Source organism: Homalodisca vitripennis, chromosome 6 (assembly GCF_021130785.1).
Source record: "Homalodisca vitripennis isolate AUS2020 chromosome 6, UT_GWSS_2.1, whole genome shotgun sequence".
NCBI lineage: Eukaryota > Metazoa > Arthropoda > Insecta > Hemiptera > Cicadellidae > Homalodisca > Homalodisca vitripennis.
The window spans coordinates 105,980,585-106,003,749 of record NC_060212.1 but is presented as its reverse complement, the minus strand read 5'-3'; the positions used below and the strand labels follow the sequence as shown (position 1 = coordinate 106,003,749).

General features: G+C 36.2%; 2 protein-coding genes across 5 annotated transcripts in view; one reads left to right on the top strand and one right to left on the bottom strand.

Annotated features, from left to right (window-relative positions):
* Nucleotides 1–23,165, bottom strand: part of LOC124364673 (whirlin) — a 322,655-nt gene that overhangs the window by 38,930 nt on the left and 260,560 nt on the right. The window lies entirely within an intron of this gene.
* LOC124364675 overlaps nt 1,573–23,165 on the top strand; it is a 47,230-nt gene continuing 25,637 nt past the window's right edge. The window contains exon 1 of the mRNA XM_046820337.1: nt 1,573–1,726. Within this exon, the coding sequence (XP_046676293.1) occupies nt 1,678–1,726 (49 nt within the window). The 5' untranslated portion in view covers nt 1,573–1,677. The remainder of the gene's footprint in view (nt 1,727–23,165) is intronic.

Genomic DNA, 23,165 nt, shown 5'->3' with positions numbered 1-23,165 from the left:
TCACTATATATATATTAAATAAACATTGAATCGCAAAAAGTACTTGCTCCGCCGGGACTTGAACTTGGATCTCTCGCCTGCCGGGCGAGCATGTTACCACTACACAACAGAGCCCTTCCTTTTTACGATTCAATTATTTTGTATTTAGCCTTTTCTATCACATATGTGTTCATATAATCAAACTAATATACGATCGAAAGACCAAATACGTTTAAAATGAACTTTAAAATTAATAAATTTGTATGCTAACTAAATTGAATCAGGCCAGGTTACATCTTTAAAATGAAAGTGTACAACTCGTTAACTTTCTATCATTCTGCATGTGTGTGTGTATCCAGATTTTAAAATAATTTAAGGATTGTAGTATACTCTACCTCCTCGGGCCCCATCTTCCGTTCCTCTGCCAGAAAGTGTCACCTTGATGAGCAACACCTTTTCCAGTAACGGACTCAACATTGGTCTCGCTTTCACAGGCCACTAAGTACGGTCGAAGTGACGCGAAGCGACGGTACAGACCGGGTTAAATGGGCAGTGCCCCTTGTCACCGCCTTCACCTCTGACAGCCTCCAGTCCTCGCTTTCTCGCGAAACCACGTTTAAACCAGAGTCCGACTTTCCGATCTCGAGGGGGCAGATACTTTCTCTGCAGAAAAACGGATAACTTGGCACCAAGAAACGTATCATGTGACTCGAATTGTCAGTTGGGCAACCTCAACCACTTAACTCAAATGAGGATTGAAACCATCAACAACTCAACAATCATCGCACAAATCAGGATATGCTTCAGTTATCCTTTTCGTATGTAACAGGACATGCTTACTATGTCCGGCGAAAGTCAAGGTCAAATGTAGGCGAGGCTTATTGATGCCTAGCCTGTAATTAAATCTACGAGTAACAAGAGTCCTGGTAAGCGACTATCTAGGATCTAAGACTTTCACTGGCATCATTGGCAGCTGAAAAGACAGTTTTGATTGTGATGCATTCAGTTGAGTTACTGTACCGTTTTTTCGTTTAGTAGCCTACTGCTTTAATTTATTTGGTCTCGGAGCTTACACATCCTAATACTAGTAGTGCGCCGATTGGAAGCCAAAACTTGAAGTTTTTAATTAGATATTCAGGTGCGAACAATCTTTATGAACAATATAATGAAAATACCAATTGCGCAATATGAGCAATACGACTTGAAGAGATTTCTTTTTCCGGCATGAAATCTATCAAAGTGCTTTATAAATTCACCTGTAAGGCGAAAGATTTTTACGATTGGCAGATTTGTTAAAAAAATGACGAAGATCCGCAATGATGAGTTTAACAGTTTATACCGCATCGTGACAACCCCGCAATGAGCTCGAACGTCGAATAGTCGCTGGAAGCCAAACAACATAACCACATCATCAGTCCGCCAACTTGCAAAGATTACCAATCTCCAGCAGACGAAGGATGGTTCACGAAGCCGCAGTAATGACAAGGCAGGGCTTGCAGTGCTGCCACCCAGGAGCGTGTAGACAAGGTGTAAACAAGCCGGCCAACATCACCGCACAAAAAGTCGTGCTGGCCTATATTCTTAGTGCGCGGCCGGAGTAAACAAAGTGCGATGAATGGAGAAGTGAGTGGTTCATTGATGGCCTCACCTTCCCGTCAGGTTGGCTAGACTGATACAGACTGGTTCCGGGCGCAGTCGATGGCAGGCGTTGGTAGTGGCAGCACGGGAGCAACCCACCGTGCAACAGGTGAGTAACTAACCTCAAAATTTGTATAACATTATTCACCGGATGCTCACCAATATTCACAATTGACATAGAAAAACAAGACAAAAGATCATTCTTAGATCCTAATTTATTTTTAAACCGTCGAAAAAAAACGTATTTAGAAGTATTTATAAAGTAATAAGTATAATGGTGTACCACCTTACCAGTTTTTATGTATAAGGTAAACATTCATTTGATTATTTTGTTTTCGTAATTTGACTGATGATTTTTTTACTTCAAATGCATTTGTTCTTAGTTCAGCTTACATTCAATAATAGTAATAACGTGTGCGCAGACTTGCAGGATAGTTAACGCTTTGTAAAAAAAAATGCTATTAAAATTCAGTACTACAGTCATCCTATACTATTATTATCATACTGTACTTCCTCAGATTGTTTTTTTGTTACACATTCCTTTATAAACTGAAATTGGCAATAACATATGAACAAGTGATCAATGAGTATTTCAAATACACAGATGTTTTCTTCAAGTATGATGGATACTGTATTCAGAACCTTTGAGAAAGGAACCCGTGACTGGAAGATCAGATTAGAAGTCCAAACTCATTTTATACAATGATAAATAACACAAGTGACGGGTAAACACGTATGACTTGCGTGGACAAAACGAAAGTACAATCTGTAATGTTAGTCTACTCGCAGAAGTCAAATTTGTAGCAGAGGAAGTAGCTAATATATAAATGCATTGCTCAGTATTTCCAAGTAGATATTGCCAATGTACGATTACCTTATCTTCCACTTGACTGATTGAGGTTATTTTTGTGTCTTATCTCTTAAGAGATATTTGCAAACCTTTCTGGGATTGGCAAATAATCACGCCACGCAGTCTAAATGCTATTACGTGATCCACTGTTAAAAGATAATGCATTCTTATATATGGTATGTTTCTATTTATTATTAATATGTTTATATAGATTTTTAAAACAAATTATGTTAATTCGATTCGTAATACGCCTCTAAATAACTGATAATTAAGCTCAGATCACGTGGACGGCCTCAAGTCAGCTGGAGCTGCACGAGAATCTTCTTTGTTTCTGTCCGCATTATCTACTTAGTAAACATTTATTTATTTATTCAATATGTAATTTTTATTTAAACTTAATAAATTACTAATTGAATGGGATTGAAATAACCTAAACAATTAGAATCTAGGTAATTGGTAGGAAAGATCTTACCTTGATAATCCGTTTTACTGTCGACATAGTGTATTGGAAGTGATAGTTAAAAGTTTGCTCTTACATTGATTAAACAATTTAATGTGAGAGCAAAGTACCAATTTCCAAGGTGTAAGCACACAACCTAGATCTTCTTCAAAACGATTGATAAAATTTCTCTGAGAAAAATATCAAACGTTAATTTTCATAGAGATTGAAATGTAAGGATATAAAAAGGAATTAAATACGGAAATATGTTTTTCCTTAGATAATATTTTTATATTACCGTCGTAAACTAGTTAGAGTCGCGACTATCATGGTTAGCTGATTTACTAATTTATTTTCACGTCTCACGGTTTGTTTTAAGTGTCTGAAGCTAAAAAACGTGACTGTGATCTGGGAAAAAATATCATTTCATTAACCCTATAGACACCCTTCTTGCAAACTAGCCCGGCCGACTACCAATTTATTTTTAGGGGAACTCTGCCCATGTGAAGAAACAACAAAGTTGTGAAGCTCCTGGATTAATTATTTACTAAAAATGTAAAACTAACTTAGTCCAGGCTCTGTTGAGTTACGAGATCTATTTTAACCAGTAAACACTTTTTTGGTGTTCGTTTTTTTAGAATCCATAAAACAAGCACAAGTTGACATTTTGCAATATCAGTTGGTTCAGTCAGGGAGGGAATTACTCTAGTTTGGAAGCATAAGTTCGAGCCGATGATAAATAGTTTTTTGTTTGTTTTGAAAATATATATTTAAATATATAACCGACGTTGTGTATTGAGAAGTGTATATGAATACAGTAAAGAGCAACTACACTACTTTAACAACAGTAGGCTATCTGAGGTATTAACCGATAAGAAAATGTAACAGAATAGGGTTACTATTATAAAATCTGCAGTTAGTTGATGTTTAACCAATTATTCTCTGTTGGGCCAGAGGAGGCTCCTCAACGATTACAAACCCTGTCAATGATCGACATTGTTTACATTTTTGTATAAACTTATTTAAGTACAAGCCACATTTGCGCAAATTTTGCACTCTCACTCATTGCATAAGGAAATTACTTCAATCTGGAAATAAAACTGTTCTCTAATGTTCCTCAGTACAATGTTTGCATTTTCTTCCCCAGTTGAGGCGTTTTTTATACTTTCAGTTAGTAGTTGTGTTTTCACTGGCCAACGAGCTCCTCGCCTCCTTACCAGTAACTAACGAGGGACTGTTGAATCATGAATTTGAATTCCTGTGGTTTCCAAACCTTTCAAAAGGTCAAAACTATCATTGGTTGGTTCAGTCAGCTTTGTCTTAATGTATTACTAACTGTCCCTGGCAATGTGATCTCTTACTACCATATTTTCCAATTCTCCAATGAGCCTGTAGTCTTTAAAACTTGACGATCCTGCTCACAGCACTTTGACTCTCACCACACTTACTAGTAGTATCCCCTTGAGTCATGAAAGTGTTTTCACTCAATGTTACAATGGCCTGTCTATTTCTTGGCGTGATACCAAGGATAAACAAAGATAAAAATCTGACCAGATTGTAACAAAATTAGACGTTACAAGAAAAACTGCTGAGTTGCGAAATAATAACAGCTGTGGACTTTAGTAAGTCATAGCAGCAAACAGAAGAAATGCAATACCTATATCAGTGCCGCTAGTCAAGAAGATCTTTGAAGTAAAAATACTGTTGCTAGATTCGATCAATTTTCACAAAGGTGTATACTTATAGGGGTTTCTTTTAATGCATATTGTGTTCAGTCATTACAAAAGTCCTAGTAAGATAAATATTGCATTTTGAATACTTGTATATGAGACCGCAGAGTCGATGCCATGGTAAATAAAGAAGCTCTTGTCCGCAAACTGAATGACCCACTAAGAAGCTAGGCGTGCCCGAAGTGTAACATGGGTTGCCCCATTAAGCTGGTTGATGGCCGGGAAATAGCCGCGTAGTTCTGATGGGATTACAAACAAAGCCAACAGTGACTTCAGCTAGCGACAATGTAATTAGTAGAAAGCTTTCGTTTTCTTTTCTAATTGACTAAACATACTAACCACTCACTATACTGTCACTGTCTTGTAAGGGACTTCAAATACCGGGTATCTTAACCCCCCCCCCCCCTATTAAATGTCTTATGAATGTGTAAGATGGAGTGGTTTACTTTGGGGAATGCTTAATGACCGACAGAGGAGTTTTTTGATGTATGAACATTTTTAGCCCCTCCCCCCAAATGGGGTTTTTTGTCACTAAGGGAAAATTTTTAAGTAGGAACCCCTACCAAGTGATACCTCATTTTAAGGTATTATGAAAAAAGAAGTATAGTACAAACTAGAGGTCTCTAATTTCACTCTATCAAATTTGATGGATAATTAAGTTTTGAATTATTTTATAAAATCCCCACAGTTTAAGCTACATTTAAAGTTATTGTAAATCAAATAAAAAATTTACTCACTAGATATTTTGAGAACTTACGACACTAAATCATAAAACAAGTTATTACAAGAATCAACAACCACGATAGCATTTATTAGGTTTTGTTTTTGTCTGACCTACGCCCATTAGGAAGTCCTGGGAATACCAACAGCTGGTTTTGCAATGTGTCTTATTGGTTACCAGTTGTATGTGAGACTCATTCAGTCTAGTTACTGTGTCAAGTTCTCGAAATAACTAGTGAGTAAATGTATTATTTGCCTTAAAATAATTTTAAATGTAACAAACTGCGGTTTTTTTAATATTTCAAACTTGAATTTACCACCAAATTTTATAGAGTAACATTAGATACCTCTAATTTGTGATATATTTCTTCTATTTTATAATACCTTTAAAATCCGGTGTCTATAGATAAGGATCCCTATTTAAAACTTTTGACTTACGCACAAAATACCCCCTTGTGGGAGGGGGGGGGAGATCAACATTTTCACATAGATAAGAAAGTTAATGCGAGGGGGGGGGATTTGAGACTTTTAAGACACATGGATACTTTTATATTCTCTGTTCTATTTCTTTATATGTATCGATTTTCGCTACTTACAATCCAGTTATTTAGGTATGTAACATGGCATGCGTAGAGTATCGTAATGGGCTCAAAAACATAGATAGTAATACTATAAAATTAGCTGGAGTATCAAATTAACCACTTTTAACTACTTTTTAACAACCGTAAGGTTGAGTTTATGCCATTCTGAATTGTAGTTTATATAGTCCATAAGTAACGGGAATGGACCAATGTCAATAAAAACCATGCAGCTGTTGAAAACACGCTTATTGAGTATCGATGATATTGCTCAGCAAATTATGTATAGACTACTAGCACTTCAAACATTGACATCGTCTTTGTGTTCGAGTAATAAAAAAGCACGAAGAATTGAGAACCAACCATGACAATAATGCGTTTAAGAGCTAATATATTTTATGAAAAAAAACGTGTGTCCGAAGGTTGATTAGTGATACCTAAAAAACATAGCTTGCATGGGAATCTCGATGTTGAAGTTCTGTGTTAGAGCGCTCTCGTATCCTCATATGTTACAAATCCTTATAAGTATAGAAGTTACCTGACCACCGTTTTCCTTCTCAAAAGCCTACAATGCCCCCATAAATCATTCCTTGAAGTACAAAGAATATATTTTTAGATTGATATTCATTACATTGCAGTTCTAATGGAAAATATTTATTTTGCATTGGTTTATATTGTAAAACAGATGAATTCCAATATATGAAATACAAGCATTTTACATATTTTTAGTGACAGTCACTGTCCAATGAGTTTATATTCAGAAGGCAGAGGAGTTTCAGAGCATGGCCTTAAAACTACCGAATTATATAGAAGGCTCTGACCACAAATATTAAGGTTAACGTATTGTAAACTTTGCATGCTGTCACTCAAATACGGTTTGATATGAAATCATTTAAGCAAACCTACAGTATATACCTATATAGTTTACGTTTTCCTATATAAAAAGTATAGGTGTGCATATACCAGTGCTTACTTGGGTCATGCCTGACGGTGTGAACCATAGTGAAGTAGTGCAAATTTTGCTGCAGATTTGTTGAGTTAATTTATTCTTTTGTCTATTACACAATAATGCGTTTGCCTGAAAGGATATAACCACCCTAACTACCATAACTTATTCAGGATTATTCTGTATGAATACAGGACCTGATAGACATGTAAATAAAAACAGCATTGATAACTTTCTTTAATATTATTAAAGCTACTTTGAAATTTATTGTAACTCCTTCATATTTTATTGGAGGGAATGAAATAGTTGTATCTTATCACAATTTAAACAGGTTAGCGGTGTTTGTGTAAATAATTAGTTGTGTATTTTATATAATGTACTTTAAAATTTCCACATCTTCCATACGTGTAAGCAAAATAAAGGCTTAGTGTAGAAGAAGGCTTGTGGATTGCAGAGAAGCCAAAAACGCCAAGAGAGTCGTTGCCATTGCGTGCATCTTTGCAGCAACAGGTCTGACATTACATCCCGCCAATTCAGACGTGACAATTATACTTGCATGGGGCGCGGGCTTGATATGCAACCTCTGCTAATGCTAGTGAATTAACGGACGTGCTTACAACACCGTTAAATTAGCAAATTATCTGATTACAGACTGTGACGTATGCACATAAAAACAATCATAGTTGCAACATCATCGTGAGGGTGCAACAAAATCTTATCTTTCGGAACGCACATCAGCTTTCTTTAGCTCTTAAAAGTAAAACATACTTTACTCAACATCGTTTACAAGAGCGTTTATATTGTTTTTATAACTGTGTCGTAACACTTTCTCTGAAACCGAGAAAGAAGGAAACCACAATCGAAGAAACTGGCGGATATCGTAATAAAACTTAACGGTTAAATAGTTAACGAGTGATGTAAAATAGAGAAATTTCAATTAATGAGATAGAACACCTATAGTGACGGTGTCATAAAATTTATTACACTATCGCTTTGATTGGCAACGGTGAAATCAAACAACTATTGCTTTAATACTAACGGTAACAGTTTTGAAGACATGTCACAACCGGTAATGTTTCTTTACATTAATATAGGCCTGAAAATCACTCTACAATAATGCCGTTAATATTGTCAATATATAATACACTTCATCACATCAACTGTAAGAAAATATATTTATATCTAGTTTATTCTACGTCTGCCTTTTTAAATTTATATCCTAGACATTATGACGTAGTTATGTAAAAGAGATTATTTCAGATTGGATTTCTAGATAGCTTAGGTTAGCTACAAGGTTTTGGAATCTTCATAAGTCATGTCTTACCTTTGCAATAGTTTCACCGATAATAGAGAGCCTTACAGAGGAATCCCGATCACAGTAACAAGGCTAAAAAATAAGTAGTAACAATGCCAATAATCTGGTTAGTAAATAACAAGACTAATCATCAACATGGATTAAAACGGGGTTAATTACTTTTATTATTCTTCAATCTTTGTTCAAACTTTCTATCCTAGACATTATGATTGATATCGTGGTTTTGTTATACAGATAATTCGAATTTAGATTGCTAAATAGTTTAGATTAGCCTACAACGTTTTGGAATCTTTTCATAAGTCATGCTTTACCTGTGCAATAGTTTCACGGATAACATAGAGACCTTATAGAGGAATCCCGATTACAGCAACAATACTAACGATTACGTAGTAACAATGCTAACGGTTACATATTAACAGTAGCTAGTAACAATGCTAACGATAAGCTAGTAACAAAGCATCGACTAACCAGTACCGATGCTAACGATTAGTTAGTAACAAGGTTAACAGCTGGTTGATAATATGCCTCACAGCTACTAACAAGACTATTCTCCTGTATCTATCACAATGATCTTCTATTCATATCGATATCCCCTCACGAACCGCGAGTGCAACAACATACATTACCAGCTGGCAAGGTTATAAATTTATAAGTTTAAAATTTTGAAATTTACTCAAAATCGACATATTTATTATTTTTGTAATAATTGTCTAGTGAGTACTACTATGCCATATTCCTAGTTACGAAGAGCTAAATAATAAACCTCCTATAAAAAGTGTATTTTGAGAACCAAGAGAATGTAATAAGGAATGCTATCAAAATGTTTTCAACACGATTCAGGCCTCGAGCTCCGCCTGAAATGTTTTACTCTGAAAAATACTTAGCTGAGTCTGAAGTAATAAATGTCTTATTTGGTTTCTGATTACAGTCTCAAGTAATCAGCTGTTCAAGCTCACGGTTTTTATTAATCCATCGGGACTTTAGAAGGGGGGGAGATAAGAAAATATACGATAATCATAATGTTCTCATTTACCTAATATTTATGTAAGCAAAAAGGTGTATAGTAATTTGGTATTGTTACATTATTTTATAGTAACTCAGGCCTTTTCTCTTATTTTTTCAACGTTTAATATCCTTATTGATGACTCAACTTCTAAAGGAAATAACCGATATTAAGCTTGTACCTGGGACTTTTCCTATGGAGAGGAAAAATCGTTTTGCACGACCGCTGCGGATGACGCGTCTATGCGTCATTGTTATGCTCCTGCGTATACGGGTGACGCACAATTGTTCCGGTTCTCAGCACTGAACTTTAGTAGTTTCCTATTCTGTACCATATCAAGTGCAGTTGAAGATCATAGTTACTGTGTGAACGTCCTGATTGTTCAATCATCTTTGTTGACCCAAGTACTTCCAGATATTTAACAATGAGTGTAAACTGAACAATAATTGATTTAGATTCAAAATATGTGCCAGAGCGAGGTGGTGAGTCACGTGATGAACCTGACTAGGAGATAATGATAGTGTCACACCTTTGCAATCGAAAAACTTATTAAATTCTCACTACCAAGTATACATTGTTTTATTTTACGAATATTTACGCTTTTTATATTTGCTAATCATTGTTTTAAATTGATAAACCACTTATAATTTCGAAACTTGTCTTGTTCAACCTGAATGAATTATTTAGAACAAAAACGCAATTACGCATCCTAGCATTTTTATTTATATCTTATATCGAACGTTCACAGTTACGTACGATCGAGTAGAGTACAAAAATATAAAATTCTTTGGGTCTTTTTGTGTTTTTTGGGTCTAATTGTTCTGCCATAATAGAGATTCACCTGATAGTCAAAGTCAATCATATAACGTTGATATAGTTAAGACTGTATGTTTTTCATTTGATATTCATATGCTTTAATGAGTTCCAATATTAACATGATAATCATAAAAAATATAAACGAAAACAATAAAAAAAATAATTTATGAATATTAAGTACATCTCCATACTGAAGGATACTTATGATTGTATATAAAGTTCGCTGATTTAATATTGACATAATTCTTTTTAGGTTTGCAAGGAAAATAAAAACATATTCAACGCTTGTTTTATTTTCTGGAGGTATTTCTTACATCTATTTGTGCGAAGACTTTATAACTTCACTTTATAGTGTTAGGAATTCAGTCTGGGTTTACTGTACACAACAGGCAGTAGCGGGGGGGGGGGGGGCAGGCACCGCGCCGCCAAGGGATAAGGTTATCCGGGGTGGGATAATGAGATCTAATATTCATTGTTTGAAGCCGACCCAGCTCCCCTGCCTCCTCGCAGTTTTACCAGCCCATTGACTGCTTCCACGAAGTTCCTCCCACGCTTTTTGTTACGTAGGCCTATCTTCGCCAAGTCGGATTGCTTAAACAATCTGTGCGTTTATTATAATGTAAATCAATAAAATTCTCATCTTCACAAAACATTTTTACTGTGCTGTAATTTTTAATTCAAAGTTAATTACATTTCTTACATTTTTTTGTCATGTACTGAATAATTAGTAGTGAACAGTAATGTTGTTATTGTGTTCCTTGGCGATCTGTGACACAAGTGATAAAGTCGTTATCTCATTAACTATCGTATGAAAATTTGTTATTTTAAATTTCAATCGTTTTATTAACCAGATTCCGAATGCTCTAAAATAATCTCTAAAATCTGCAAATGTTGTGTTTTTTCTAACGCAAATTCAGCTTAACATATTTTGTTTTGCAATGTCTTTAAGAAACGATTATTCTAAATACAATATTAACAATCCCTTTTCTTAGACAATGTAGGACGCTAAAAAAAGAAGCAGATTTAATTAGGCAGTCACAAAAATCACACATAACCTAGGATATCAGATAATCGTGGACAACTTCTGAATAAGTAAGCCCATGTATATTTTAAACAATGTATAATGAAATTATAATCGCATGCAATCAAAAAAATATTGACAAGGTAATATGTGAAACATAACTTTCCGCATCGACCGATAAAGGACTTTGATTAGGCAATCTGTAACCCACACCCATTTATTAAATAGTTATGCAAAATTCGACATCATCAGCTAGTATTTCGTATTGAGAACAATAACCAAGGCTGCAATGACGCGAACTGTGCCACAATGAGGAAATAATATAACTTTTTTTTGAACATTATTCCACATTCAGATTGTACTTACTTAGTTTTTTAACAACTGTACGTATATGTTGGTATTGGTTAATACATATTCATTATTTAATGTAAACGACCTAACATTCTTTAAACTACAAAACTGTTTAAAGTATTGTCTAAATCAAATCAAATAGTTTAATTGCAGTTAACAATATACATTGCATAGAAAACCTCAATTTTCATACCTAATTTTTTTATTTATCCCACATCAAGGCCATATTCAAACTTACAACATTCAAACATTCACTCCCCATTGATTCCGTGCCAATTACGCCAACTTTCGGCGCTGGAGCCAGTTTCCTCATCGCGTGGTCTCCCAGTTGAATGCCAGAAACTCATCAACACTGTAGAAAGCGTTTGAGGCCAGGCAGAGTTTGATACGAGTCTTTAACACCTTGGGCGTTGAGGCATTTTAAATTTTGTTTGGCAATCTGTTTATAAAATGAACACCTGCCTGTGAAGGTAAAATGTTCATAAGCTACCGTTCCGTGCATTCCCGAAAGGTAGGTATCTCTGCCTTTTGTCTCATATTCATGTGTGTCTCGTCCTCTGGTTAAGGCACATTCAGATCAACAATGTTGTTTCTAAGATGTAGATACATGGCAAAGTCAATTTTTAAACGCTGTCCTGCACTACTCTCTGAAGTTTAAATGAGCGATAATGCGAATTGCTATTTTTTGTAATTTGAAAACTCTCATAAGATTGTTGTTTGCACAGGCTCCCCACAAAACGATTCCATACGAATGATGGGAATAAATTAGGCCGTAGTACGTCGTAATCAGTACCTGACTCGGGCAATATTTTGCCAAAGATCTCAAGACATAAACTCCTGAGGATAATTTGGCACAAACAAGATCAGTTTGATTTTTCCATGTTAACCCTCGATGAAGGTATATTCCAAGTAACTAGATCTTAAATAAGACCTTTCCCAAATTCCTCAAGAGCATTTCTATGTGAAGATAAAAGTTTGTAGTTTCACGTTCGTAAATGAAATTATGAATAATTTTTCACACATTATATTGAATGTGCATTGATGAGTTGAACCCGGAAGCAGGCTTACACAACTGCCGCCGTATGGACGAGAGCAGATAATTGCAGACCGTCTCGGTACATTGTGTATCTGGGCAGAACACGTGAAAGCAATGCGAACTGTGAACAGCGAGATCACATCGCTCGGCCACGGTTCCGCCCATTGTCTCCACTAACAAAGGCTTTCTAAATTTCCTGCAAGTTCCATAGAGGCTCTCGCAGGAATCTTCCCGTAGGATACAGGAACTGAGTCGCGATTGTGGTCATATGTGCCAGAGATGAAAGTGAATGTTTCATACCTCTCAGTATCTACAGTAAACCGTACTAGAGTAATTACCCTTTCGCATGTTTTCCAACTATTTGGCAATCTCTGCTATTGACTACTTCCATCCACCAGATGAAAATTTAAGCATAGTAAACGTTTTGCGTCATAACCAAAAACAGGCAGATAGTTTGGTGGAGTATCCTTTTCTAACACAAAAGTAATTGCAATAATATTCAACTTATGTCTTTGGCTTCCATGATGCTCAATGTATGATATGACCGGTATTATTGCATAGGACTTCTGTAATCTTAAAAAAAATGTGCTATTCAAAAGTCAAATTCAAAGCTTTTATTGCCGTGGACAGTATAACAATTATGTGGCAAAAGTTATACCGGATAAATTTGTAATTTTTACATTCGTTCACAATACTATATTCAGACATACAATCTTTGCATTCTGCATACCACTCACTCGCCAATTCTCCCCACCGCTAACTCCAGTGCCAGTCTTCTAGATTGGAGGTCTCCCAACTATAAACAAAAAACTCGTCGACGCTACAGAATGCGTTATACGCTAAAAAGCGCTTCAGACGAGTGTTTAACGCCTTGTGCGTTTGTTCGTTTTTCCATAGAATCGGGCAATCTGTTGATGAAACGGACACCTGCCTGCGAGAGTAGGTGTTCATAAACTACCGTTCTGTGTCGCCCAGTACGGTAGTCGTCTTTGCCTCTCGTTTCATATTCATATACGTCTCGGCCCCTAGTCAGGGGCATATTTTGACTTAGAGAATAAAACTGCTTCCAAGATATAGAGACATGGCCGATTCAGCAGCTGCAATTTTTTCAAAGCTGATTGGCACGACTCTCTGAAATTCAAGTTGGTGATTGTTCTAACCGCTTTCTTTAGAAGCCTGAAAACTTACCAAATTTGATTCATCTCACAAATTGAAACATTCCAAGCAAAATATTTTCTATTGGTGACTTTTCGAATGATACTGCACAAAATGACTTTTCACATGATGAATATGAAAGTATATGAATTAGTCCTCTGGAGTTCAAAGCCCATGGAACTACACACTAAACCTGTTTGACGGACACATGCAGCAAGCTCTAGTAGTATAGTAAGGTTAAGGAAAAACTTTACGGTGTATTGAAAAACACTAGTGTATAAGTGAACAATTAAAATACCAAGTGGCATTTTCAAGGACTAATCGCAAATAATTGCGTTGTCAGGGTCAACATTTTCCCTTAACCGAGTTCACTGTTTCCCCATGACCTATCGTGAAGACGTTATCCCCGCGCAGAGACGTCCCCGCGGGAGATAGGCGCCTGATGGATGAGGATGTTATGGAGATGAACCGGCAGACGGCGCTGTTGGTGGCCGAACTACCGACTGTGGATGGAGCGTATCCTGTCTATAATAGCTACTCTGAGCGAGCTACGTCTCTTTATGAGCTGTGGGACGAAGGTTGAAATTACCAGAAAATCTTTCCAGGTTGAAAACGTGAACCTGAGTAAACTATTACATTAAGAACACAGTTCCTTGCAGTTTAAATAAAAACCCATTAGTGCTGCAGTCTGAAATTATTTATTGGTTTTTGACCTCAGGTAGCAAACGGTGTTTTCTCGAAGAGCCTTTGAAGAAACTTCCACTGTAATTACAAAGTGCACAATGCTATCTTACGTAGAGTGGTGTAACATAAACTCCAGTCACGCCGTGGACTCAAAGAAAAACGTTCATAATAAAGTAATGAAGATCATAAATTTTGTTGTAACTGATCAAATACCCTTCGCGCATGAGTGTTTCCATAAATTTATGTGAACACTGCAAAAACGTTGAATTATAAAACGAAAATGTGCTTAAACTATTATAGAAGGGCGTGATGGAAATTCGGTCACATTTCATTTCAGCAGGTAATTTTTAAATTTTATTATTATTATGATAGGCCGATCCTCCTCTAACTTGACGATGGAATGGTCTAACTCAGGACCCCGAGAAACGCGTATATACCTGGCTTGGAACCAAAACGCTTTACAGTCTAGCCTTCAAAGGCTCGTCTACTGGACCTCCCAAAGCCGTCATTCGCTCTGGATTCGCTCCAGCTGCACAGTTAACAGTGTGGCTCCGTACTGGAGCGAATGGATCGCCGCCATATTGTCCGAGGTTGGCCGGAACTGACCAGATAACCGCCAGTGACCTAGTGTTACAAAATGAGTTGGGAGTCCACAACATAGCAAGGAAGTATATATTCTATAATACTTGCAAGTATTTCTAGGTCACTTAACTCTAGATTTCAGGTTCAAACGGATGAAAATGTGGATGTTCATGAATTATTTTCTCACATATGTGGAGTTTCTATTTTAGTCGATTATGTACGGAGTGGCGCTCATTGTCATCCAGTGGCCAGTCATACAAGCCGTCGTCAAAGTTGTTTCTCTGACGATGAGAACCTGCCAGTGAGTCACCGTTATTTTGGACTCGATGACGTCAAGGTTTAAGAGTTTGAAAGCGTTTATTATGATTGGACTTAATTGTTCCTTTTACCAAGAATAATCAATTACTTTCCTATTTTACAAGATAACCTGAAAACTGAGTATTACAAGACTGGTCTATGCGGATTGTACTACCAGATTGCGCTGTGCAATGGCGCAAGCCCGCAAAGAATAGTCCGGTTTGCTAAACCCATTCCGGTACGTAGTGATCGAAATACTCAATAGATTAGCGGTTAATGCAACCATTGTAGAAAAAATCGCATGGCCATTTTCTTTTGCTGAGTCATCGGCATGACAGCTTTTGTACGATCTGGTTACCAGAATGGACTTCAACATGTTTGATGTAAAAATACTTTCGTAATTATGATTTACATTGTACCGGCCTATAGCGATAGCTTTTCTCACAAGAAGTATCTGTTGAACGTGATCTGTAATATAGAAGTTGCAATACCCTGCTATTACAATTCATGAGATATAAAGATATTTCTGATTGTATTAGTTAGACATGACTGACTCATTCATTGCGTTAAATTGAGGCAAAAGTGAGTGCTCGTACTGCCTCCCGTGGAGTGAGAGGCTAGACTTCAGAAAGTAGATGAATCTATAAATCTGACGATCAAAATGTCAGAAGCAAAGGCGTAACATGAGGTCTGTGGGATTTTATAGATTAAACAGGATTTCATAAATCAAAAATTCTAAGGCCCCAAACCATGTGTGTGCAGTAAGTAGAAATGTGTTGCAGAAAGTGAAGATTCCTCTCAACGTTCCCAACTGACCTCTAGACATCTTTCCATATACGGCATTGCAACGTCCATATATGATGGGCAATCCATATGATACCTTATAAAGGTCTTGTTGAGAGTTTTTAGCTTTCCGGCTTGGTACGGCACAGGATGAGATATGGAGATACATTTCTCTCAATAATCATGACAGAGCTAGAAATAACGAGATATATCGCTATCCAGGTGAAAGTATCTGTTATTCCTTCTATCGTAATGTATGAGCTTGCAGGCTTGCTGCAGTGAGGGTGTGTTGTGATAATAAGTATCGTTCCCAATGACCTGAAGGATCTGATCTCAATGATGATATGGATCTTTTGTCATGTGTACGTTGTTGCCCTTTTTGAACGTTGGTATTTTTTGCAGCGGGATGGATGTGATGCGTGGTTGAAATTTTTTTCAGTTGAAGATTGTGCTGCTGAATAAATCACAAATAATTCGTTGTCTCAAGAAAAAATTATAATAAAATATGATTCACATATGCCACATTTATAGGTAAAACGTACAAATTTCCTTGTTGGAGAAAGAAATTGATGTTATTATGTAATATCATGTTTTGTTTCAAGATAGTCGATAGGGAAATGTCTTAAGTACAATATTTTTCCTTGTTGAAATTATTTATTTATCTTTCTCAGGTATTGATTGACAAAAGCCTGACGATAATGTTGGTAAAAGATAAGATATGTTTATTATAAGAAGTCTATAGATTGTCCTGAGTCCGGCGGAAGAGTTGTTTTGTTTCGGTACGAAATCACAATTTTCATAGTTTAGTTAAGTAATTTATCCGAGTTTTATATGTAACTCTGATATGTGAAGATACTCTTTGTATTTTAATGTGATAGCTGTTTTGTATTTTAAGGCGCAGGATAAATCTTCTCACAGAATGGTCAAAAGGAATCAAGCAGGATTTGAAACGTTATTCTTTACGATGAAAGGGGGCAATCGATTGTCGAAAACGCCAAGTCAGGACCTTTTTTGACTACTTTTGAATCGAGAGAACTGTTTTGTATTTTAAGGTGCAATATGAATCTTCTTTTAGAATGGTCCAAAGGAATTAGCCAAGATTTGAAACGTTATTCTCTACCGGATGAAAGTGGCAATCGATTGTTGAAAACGCCAAGTCGAGAGACCCTCGATAGGTAGTATGATATGAGTCCAATTGTTAATCCGTTACAAAGGGCACCCGACCGTAATCGGCGAGGAAAATGGATCCACTGTGAATTGCGCGATCCGATCTGTGGGTGTCGAAAACGGCTGCAATAACGTCGGACAATAGCCGCTAAAATAATAGGGGTTATTGAATCATTCAGGATTGTAGGTTTCGACGATGGCCCAGTTAGGTACGGCGACGCGACGTGGCAGGCCGGCCATCGCAGACGTCCAACCGGTTCTTGGATGTGCTTGGTGGGAATCGCAGTCTTTATGACTCTTTTGTCACTGTTACATCATGGTAGCTTTTTCCATGGGCGTTGAGTTGGAACAGTTAGCCTACTAATCTGCTAGTTTTTCCAAAGTAGGTAACAGCAAGAGAACTACAGTTTTCCAGCTTCCCATCTAATTGAAACAGTTTAGTTTGAGGAACACGATCACTTGTGTACTTTTTCCAGAATGGTCTTAATGGGGTCTGTAATTCAAAGCAGGTTTTGCAGTGGAAGAACTGATTGTGTAAGATTGTTGCTGGGGCCATTAAAGTTTGATTTACACAGTATCTTTTATTGATCGTGTTGCTGACTCAGAGCCTTTTTGCGTCACTATATTACTGAATCGGACTTTATGTCCGAGTCCTATGATCTGCGGGGTTAGAGTTGTCCAATAGTACATGCATTGTGTTTACACTTTTTAATACGTTTGAGTCCGCCGATAGATCGATTTTCGTTTATTTCTTCTCATAGTTTCTTGATGTAGACCAGTTTGTTGGCCTTATTTTGTCCCACGAGCCACAGTCTTTTGTTGTAGTTTTATGGCAATTATGAGGCTGCCCCTGAACCGACAGTAGAATGTCATGCCACCGAATCGTTTTGGACAAAATTAGACAAATATGACTAAAAAAAACTTTAACTTTTTCACTTGTAATATAATTACAAAGCATGTAGACTTTAACATTTTAATTTTTTATTTAATTTACTGATAGATGTTAAAGGGTCAACATAATTAACTAGAACTTTCCAACAATACTTCCAGCATGATACAATACTTAATTAAATAATTATAATAGTCTACACGTATTAATTTCAACAGTACTATTGGTAATAGTAATCAACGAATTTAATCAAATTCATAGATTGCAAAACTAAAATAAACATATAAAAAATTGGATGAAGCAAACAAATGTATAAATAATATAAACCCAACGATGCACAAATGCATTGGACCGGTAGGGGTGGGGTACAAGACTACGTCACGTCATGCTCCAGACTCACTGAGGCATTCTCATGGTTCCTTGACGTGGTCTGACGTGACGTTAACATCTTGCCATCATTCAATTTAACGTGCAACATTCCATCAGTATTTCGGCGTGACGCGAAGTTCCGACACTACATAGTCCCTGACTCTTTCCACATCCGATTTGCTAGTCATTTATCTACATTATGAACGTTTATTAATCATGTCACCGTAGAAAGCAATTAATTACAGTACATTATTAGTTCATTTGACAACGGTTGCATGAAAATATATTTCGCCTTTCTTAAACAGAATTCATATGTATGCTTATTTGCTTAAGTATAACGATTAATTTCAAGATTCCATACTTAGCTGTTAAGAAATGGAAAATGTTTTAGAATTTTTAAATGTAATGTGAGAATTTACAAACATCGAAAATCCTGCCACTCATGCATTGTTAATCAAAGAAATCACACGTCAGTACTAATTGGGTTTATTTTAATACTATCAAGATTACGTTACAACATATCCCTTGATGGTTATTTCTCCTTGCATCAGCGAGTTCAGTACCTCAGTTGTCCCAAAAAGGCTTGTTTCTCTTTATGGTTGTTTACACGTAATGTCGTATGGATGATACATATGGTGTGGTACTATCACCCGCATTTTTTCAGAAATCGTTTGCTAGATTATGTCAGCCAAGGCCTAAAAATCTTCTCTGACACACACGATTAAAACGGTTTCATTTATGCATAGTTAATCAAACATTTAACAGAAAACGGTTAGATAAAACGTTAAGGTGCAAGGAGATGCTTTTCTAGATTTTGGTTGAATTTAAAAACTTTCTTTTATAACTTCAGTTGCAAAAAACTAATGCTCCTCGCGCTGTCCAATTTAGTGACGTGGCATCAATTATAATGCTCGTTTTACTGGCCACTAATTTAACGGTCCAGAGGCGAGACTCACTGGGTGTCCCGAGCCCTGCGGCCAGACACCTGTGCCGCGCCTGCACGATCACCTGTGCTGTGTAGTCAGCTGTCTTGTCAGCTAACTGTAGTCGCCAGCTGTTCTGCGTTCCCAGAACCACCGCACCACTCTGCGCCGCGCCACGCCGTGGCCACAAATTGCTATCGTCGATAGGCCGCTGTTATTGGCGCGATTAGCATGAGAAAGACTGCCGCGCTGCTTGTTCAGGTCACTGCGGTGCGGTCCGTGACTGGACATTGAGTGCCTGCTGTGTGGATTCCGAACCTCTACCACGATCCTTTACGTTCTCCAACTGGTAATCGCCGAATTGTGGGCGATATGCGTGGAGCATAGTGTTAAAGTGACTATCATCGCGATTCTAAACACTCTGGAATCAGAAAGAGTTGGTGAATTAGTGTTATATTTCATTGTGTGTACTAAATAATCAACACCAATAATTACAAACAAAACTCGATGGGATGTCTACATTTTTATCGCGTTTTTGTGCTGTTTTATTTTGACTATTAATGTAATTATTTGACAAGGTGTAACTTTTTTATCAGTAGCTGTAATTACGTGAATTTTACTTCATGATAGGCCTAATGTAGATCACCGAGCTATGAGATAATTTCAGTTGTGTAATTGTTGCATTTTTATAGTGAATATTATGATGTAAACATTGGTATAGCTTGGCCTCATATTATAATATAATGTAAAAATAGTGTTGTTGATAAGTACTGGTAACAAATGTATTGTATATTTGTCGATTTATGTACAATGTTTTTCTATAAAAAAGTAACACTTTGCATATTCTCTGAAACCAGTTTAAACAGTACATGGAACAATAAATAAGTACTTCACTTACATGTCACGCTAATATGCCATGATTCAAAATTGTCTAAATATTTCCAAAATGAAAGATATTTGCCATTTTTTCCGGCCTTGAAATCCCTGTTTATAGTCCAAACCCCGTGTTACTGAATCATACTTGTGTACTTGAATCGAGTATACAAATCTCTTTGAAGTGGTATAGTTTACTAGAGAGTGGAATGGAAATCTATGTCATTGATAATTAATTGTAATTGTCTACAGAGTGATATACCAAAGGTGACCACCATTTGGATCTCATTTTACAGCAAAATATAAATTTGGAACTTTACCTTATTTTTTATGCTTATTAAAGTTACGTCGTAAAAGAATTTGAATAGGTCACCATTATCTAATATGCTGGTCAAATTTAAAATTTCTTATGAAACCCCTATTTTTTCTGACGGATTTAGATTTTACATGAAATTCTAAGACTTTTTATTCCTGGTATTACTTTGGTATGCCTAAACTCTAAGAGCGCTAAAAGTTCAAGAATCACTGCGTTCAAGTTTATTAAAGAGGCATGTTTTACTATTAAAAAATAAAAATAAAAACTCAGAGTTCAATATTTTGTCGAATGGAATGTTAAAAAGCTATTGCAATTTCACAATTACTTTATATTATACAAAAAGCACTAGAATTAGTGTTAAAGTAATTATTTATGATGACTTATATGAGATATTATAGTAATCTCCATCTTCATAAATATATCCTCCTGTGCAAGTCATTTACTGCTTGTGCTAACTGTTATGGGGAATGTCTATGTTACGGTATCCATATGTTCCAAATTTGATTGCCACCTGGAAAATGGTGACAGAAATTTAAAATTTAACTACCTTCCCTACTACTACCTGCCACAGTAGTAGGCGAGAGTGTTAGTAGTAGGCCGGTCAGTGGGGCGCGACCGGCTCCAGTAAAGTAGAGCGAAGCGAGCGCGCCGAGTCACGCTCTGACCATTTCCTCTTCCGCACCTTATTTTTTTGTATACCGGTAATTAGTTTGAGAACAACAGTTTTGGTTGGCCATAGAAATACTGTATAGTATGAATCAACTTTGGCTCGTTATCTTTACTGCAGTGACGTATCCAGAAGTTCTGTTTATAGAGCACTATCTCACTTAAATTTAGGATGTTTAAAAAATGTGGAACACAATTCCTAGAAATAATTTTATTCGTTATATAACACACCCTTTGTCATCTACGCTTGCCTCTATCTTCTAGGCTGCGATATTATAACGTAAACTAACTAGCACAATTACTTTGCATGATTTAATTGAATGGTAGTGCTCTGTAGAAAATCCTCCGGAACAATTACACCAGTAATAAAGTAATGTAGCACAAGGGTTTGTTGGCGGATATTGCCAGATTTAAGTTTATGCCTAATTTGATCTCTCCAAATTTCTATGATTTTAGTAAGCATAGTTATATGAAAAATAAATGAGGTCTAGACTAATCATAATTACGTAACATAAACTCCACCAATTTTATGTAGTACCCAAGTATCTTGATTTACTCTGGAAGCTGCCTAAACAGTTTTGTGTTTTGTACAGAACATACGATCGGGTAGAAGTAAAGTAAATTTTCTACATCTGAATCAATATGTATTTTTTAATTTGAGTTCACAAGACCAAAGAATTTCGTAAACTATACTGTTGGTACTGTTGTTTCGTTATAAAAAAAGTGTTGGAAGGAGTCTATTCCATTCACAGAGGAATATATTTTTAGAAAAAATAAACGTGCTATTCCAACTATCGTGCAGAGAAAGAACAATTTCGAAAAACATAAATTCTAATAATTAATTAATTAATAATATTTGTTCGATAGTATATTAATTTTCCAATAATATATCATTATATAAATTATTAATGATATTTTGCAATCCTTACAAAAATTGTTTCTAATCTAAAGTTAAAATATATAATACTCGATAGAAAATCACGTTTAGAAGAGTGTTGAAGAAACATGGGCAAAGCATTAAACAATTATTGAAAATATACTGAAATTTGTAAATAGAGATGCTAAATTTTATGTAGTGTAATACGTTATTTCTTTTACTTCAAAAATTATAGTCCGAATTCACACACAGTTAGAATAGTAGTTACTTTACTAAGCTTTGTAATGTTATCAATAGTAATCATAGTATTAGTACCCAAAATAAAAGTGTACTAATTTGAATTATTTCATAACTATATGGAAGACATTAGAATTGAACAAAACAGCTGTGCATACGTGTAAATGAATTTGATCAATATTGATTTTACATATCGAACCCATTTTTATTTACGTCAATACGGTACTTGATGGTTTTTTGCATGGGAAGTTTAAGACTACGAAAAGATCCGCAATTTCTTACTCATCTTTGTTCTCACCGAGTTAACGGGTTCCCCGATGTGTGCAATAGCAACCTTGGCAGAATGGTGGAGAGTGGCAGCATACACAATAACACTGCAACACCACACTACAATGTCCTGATGACGTAATGGGCCAGCGTCACCACGCTGTTGTACCAATAACACCCTATGGGCGATCAGTCGTTGGCACCTTTCTCAACAAAGGAGAGAACAAACCAGTTCCAGACAGAACGGGTGTCACAGGCGCTGTCGTAAAGGCAAATCGCAGGCAACATGTCAGTGACCTCAGCTGCCATGGCTTGCTCAAACTGCAAAGGCTCTTGGTCAGCAACAGTGAAGAGCTGATTGTTATTTATTTTTCAAGTACTTGTGATTTGATTTTTTCTACCCTTTGGGTAGAATGAGATTAACTCCATTAGCCCTGATATTACGTCATCATTGTTAACATTCGTTGCAGCTTCTTCTTTAATTTTCTTATTCTCCATGTTCTTGAGATCTACTAAGATTTTCTTTCTCTGGAGGGAACATGTTATTTTATGCCCTCACTTCTTCTTTTTGAATACGAATTATAGTCAAACGACGAGTTCAATATATTCAAGCGTTAGGTTACACTGACAGTTCATATTCTTATCACAAATGAACTTA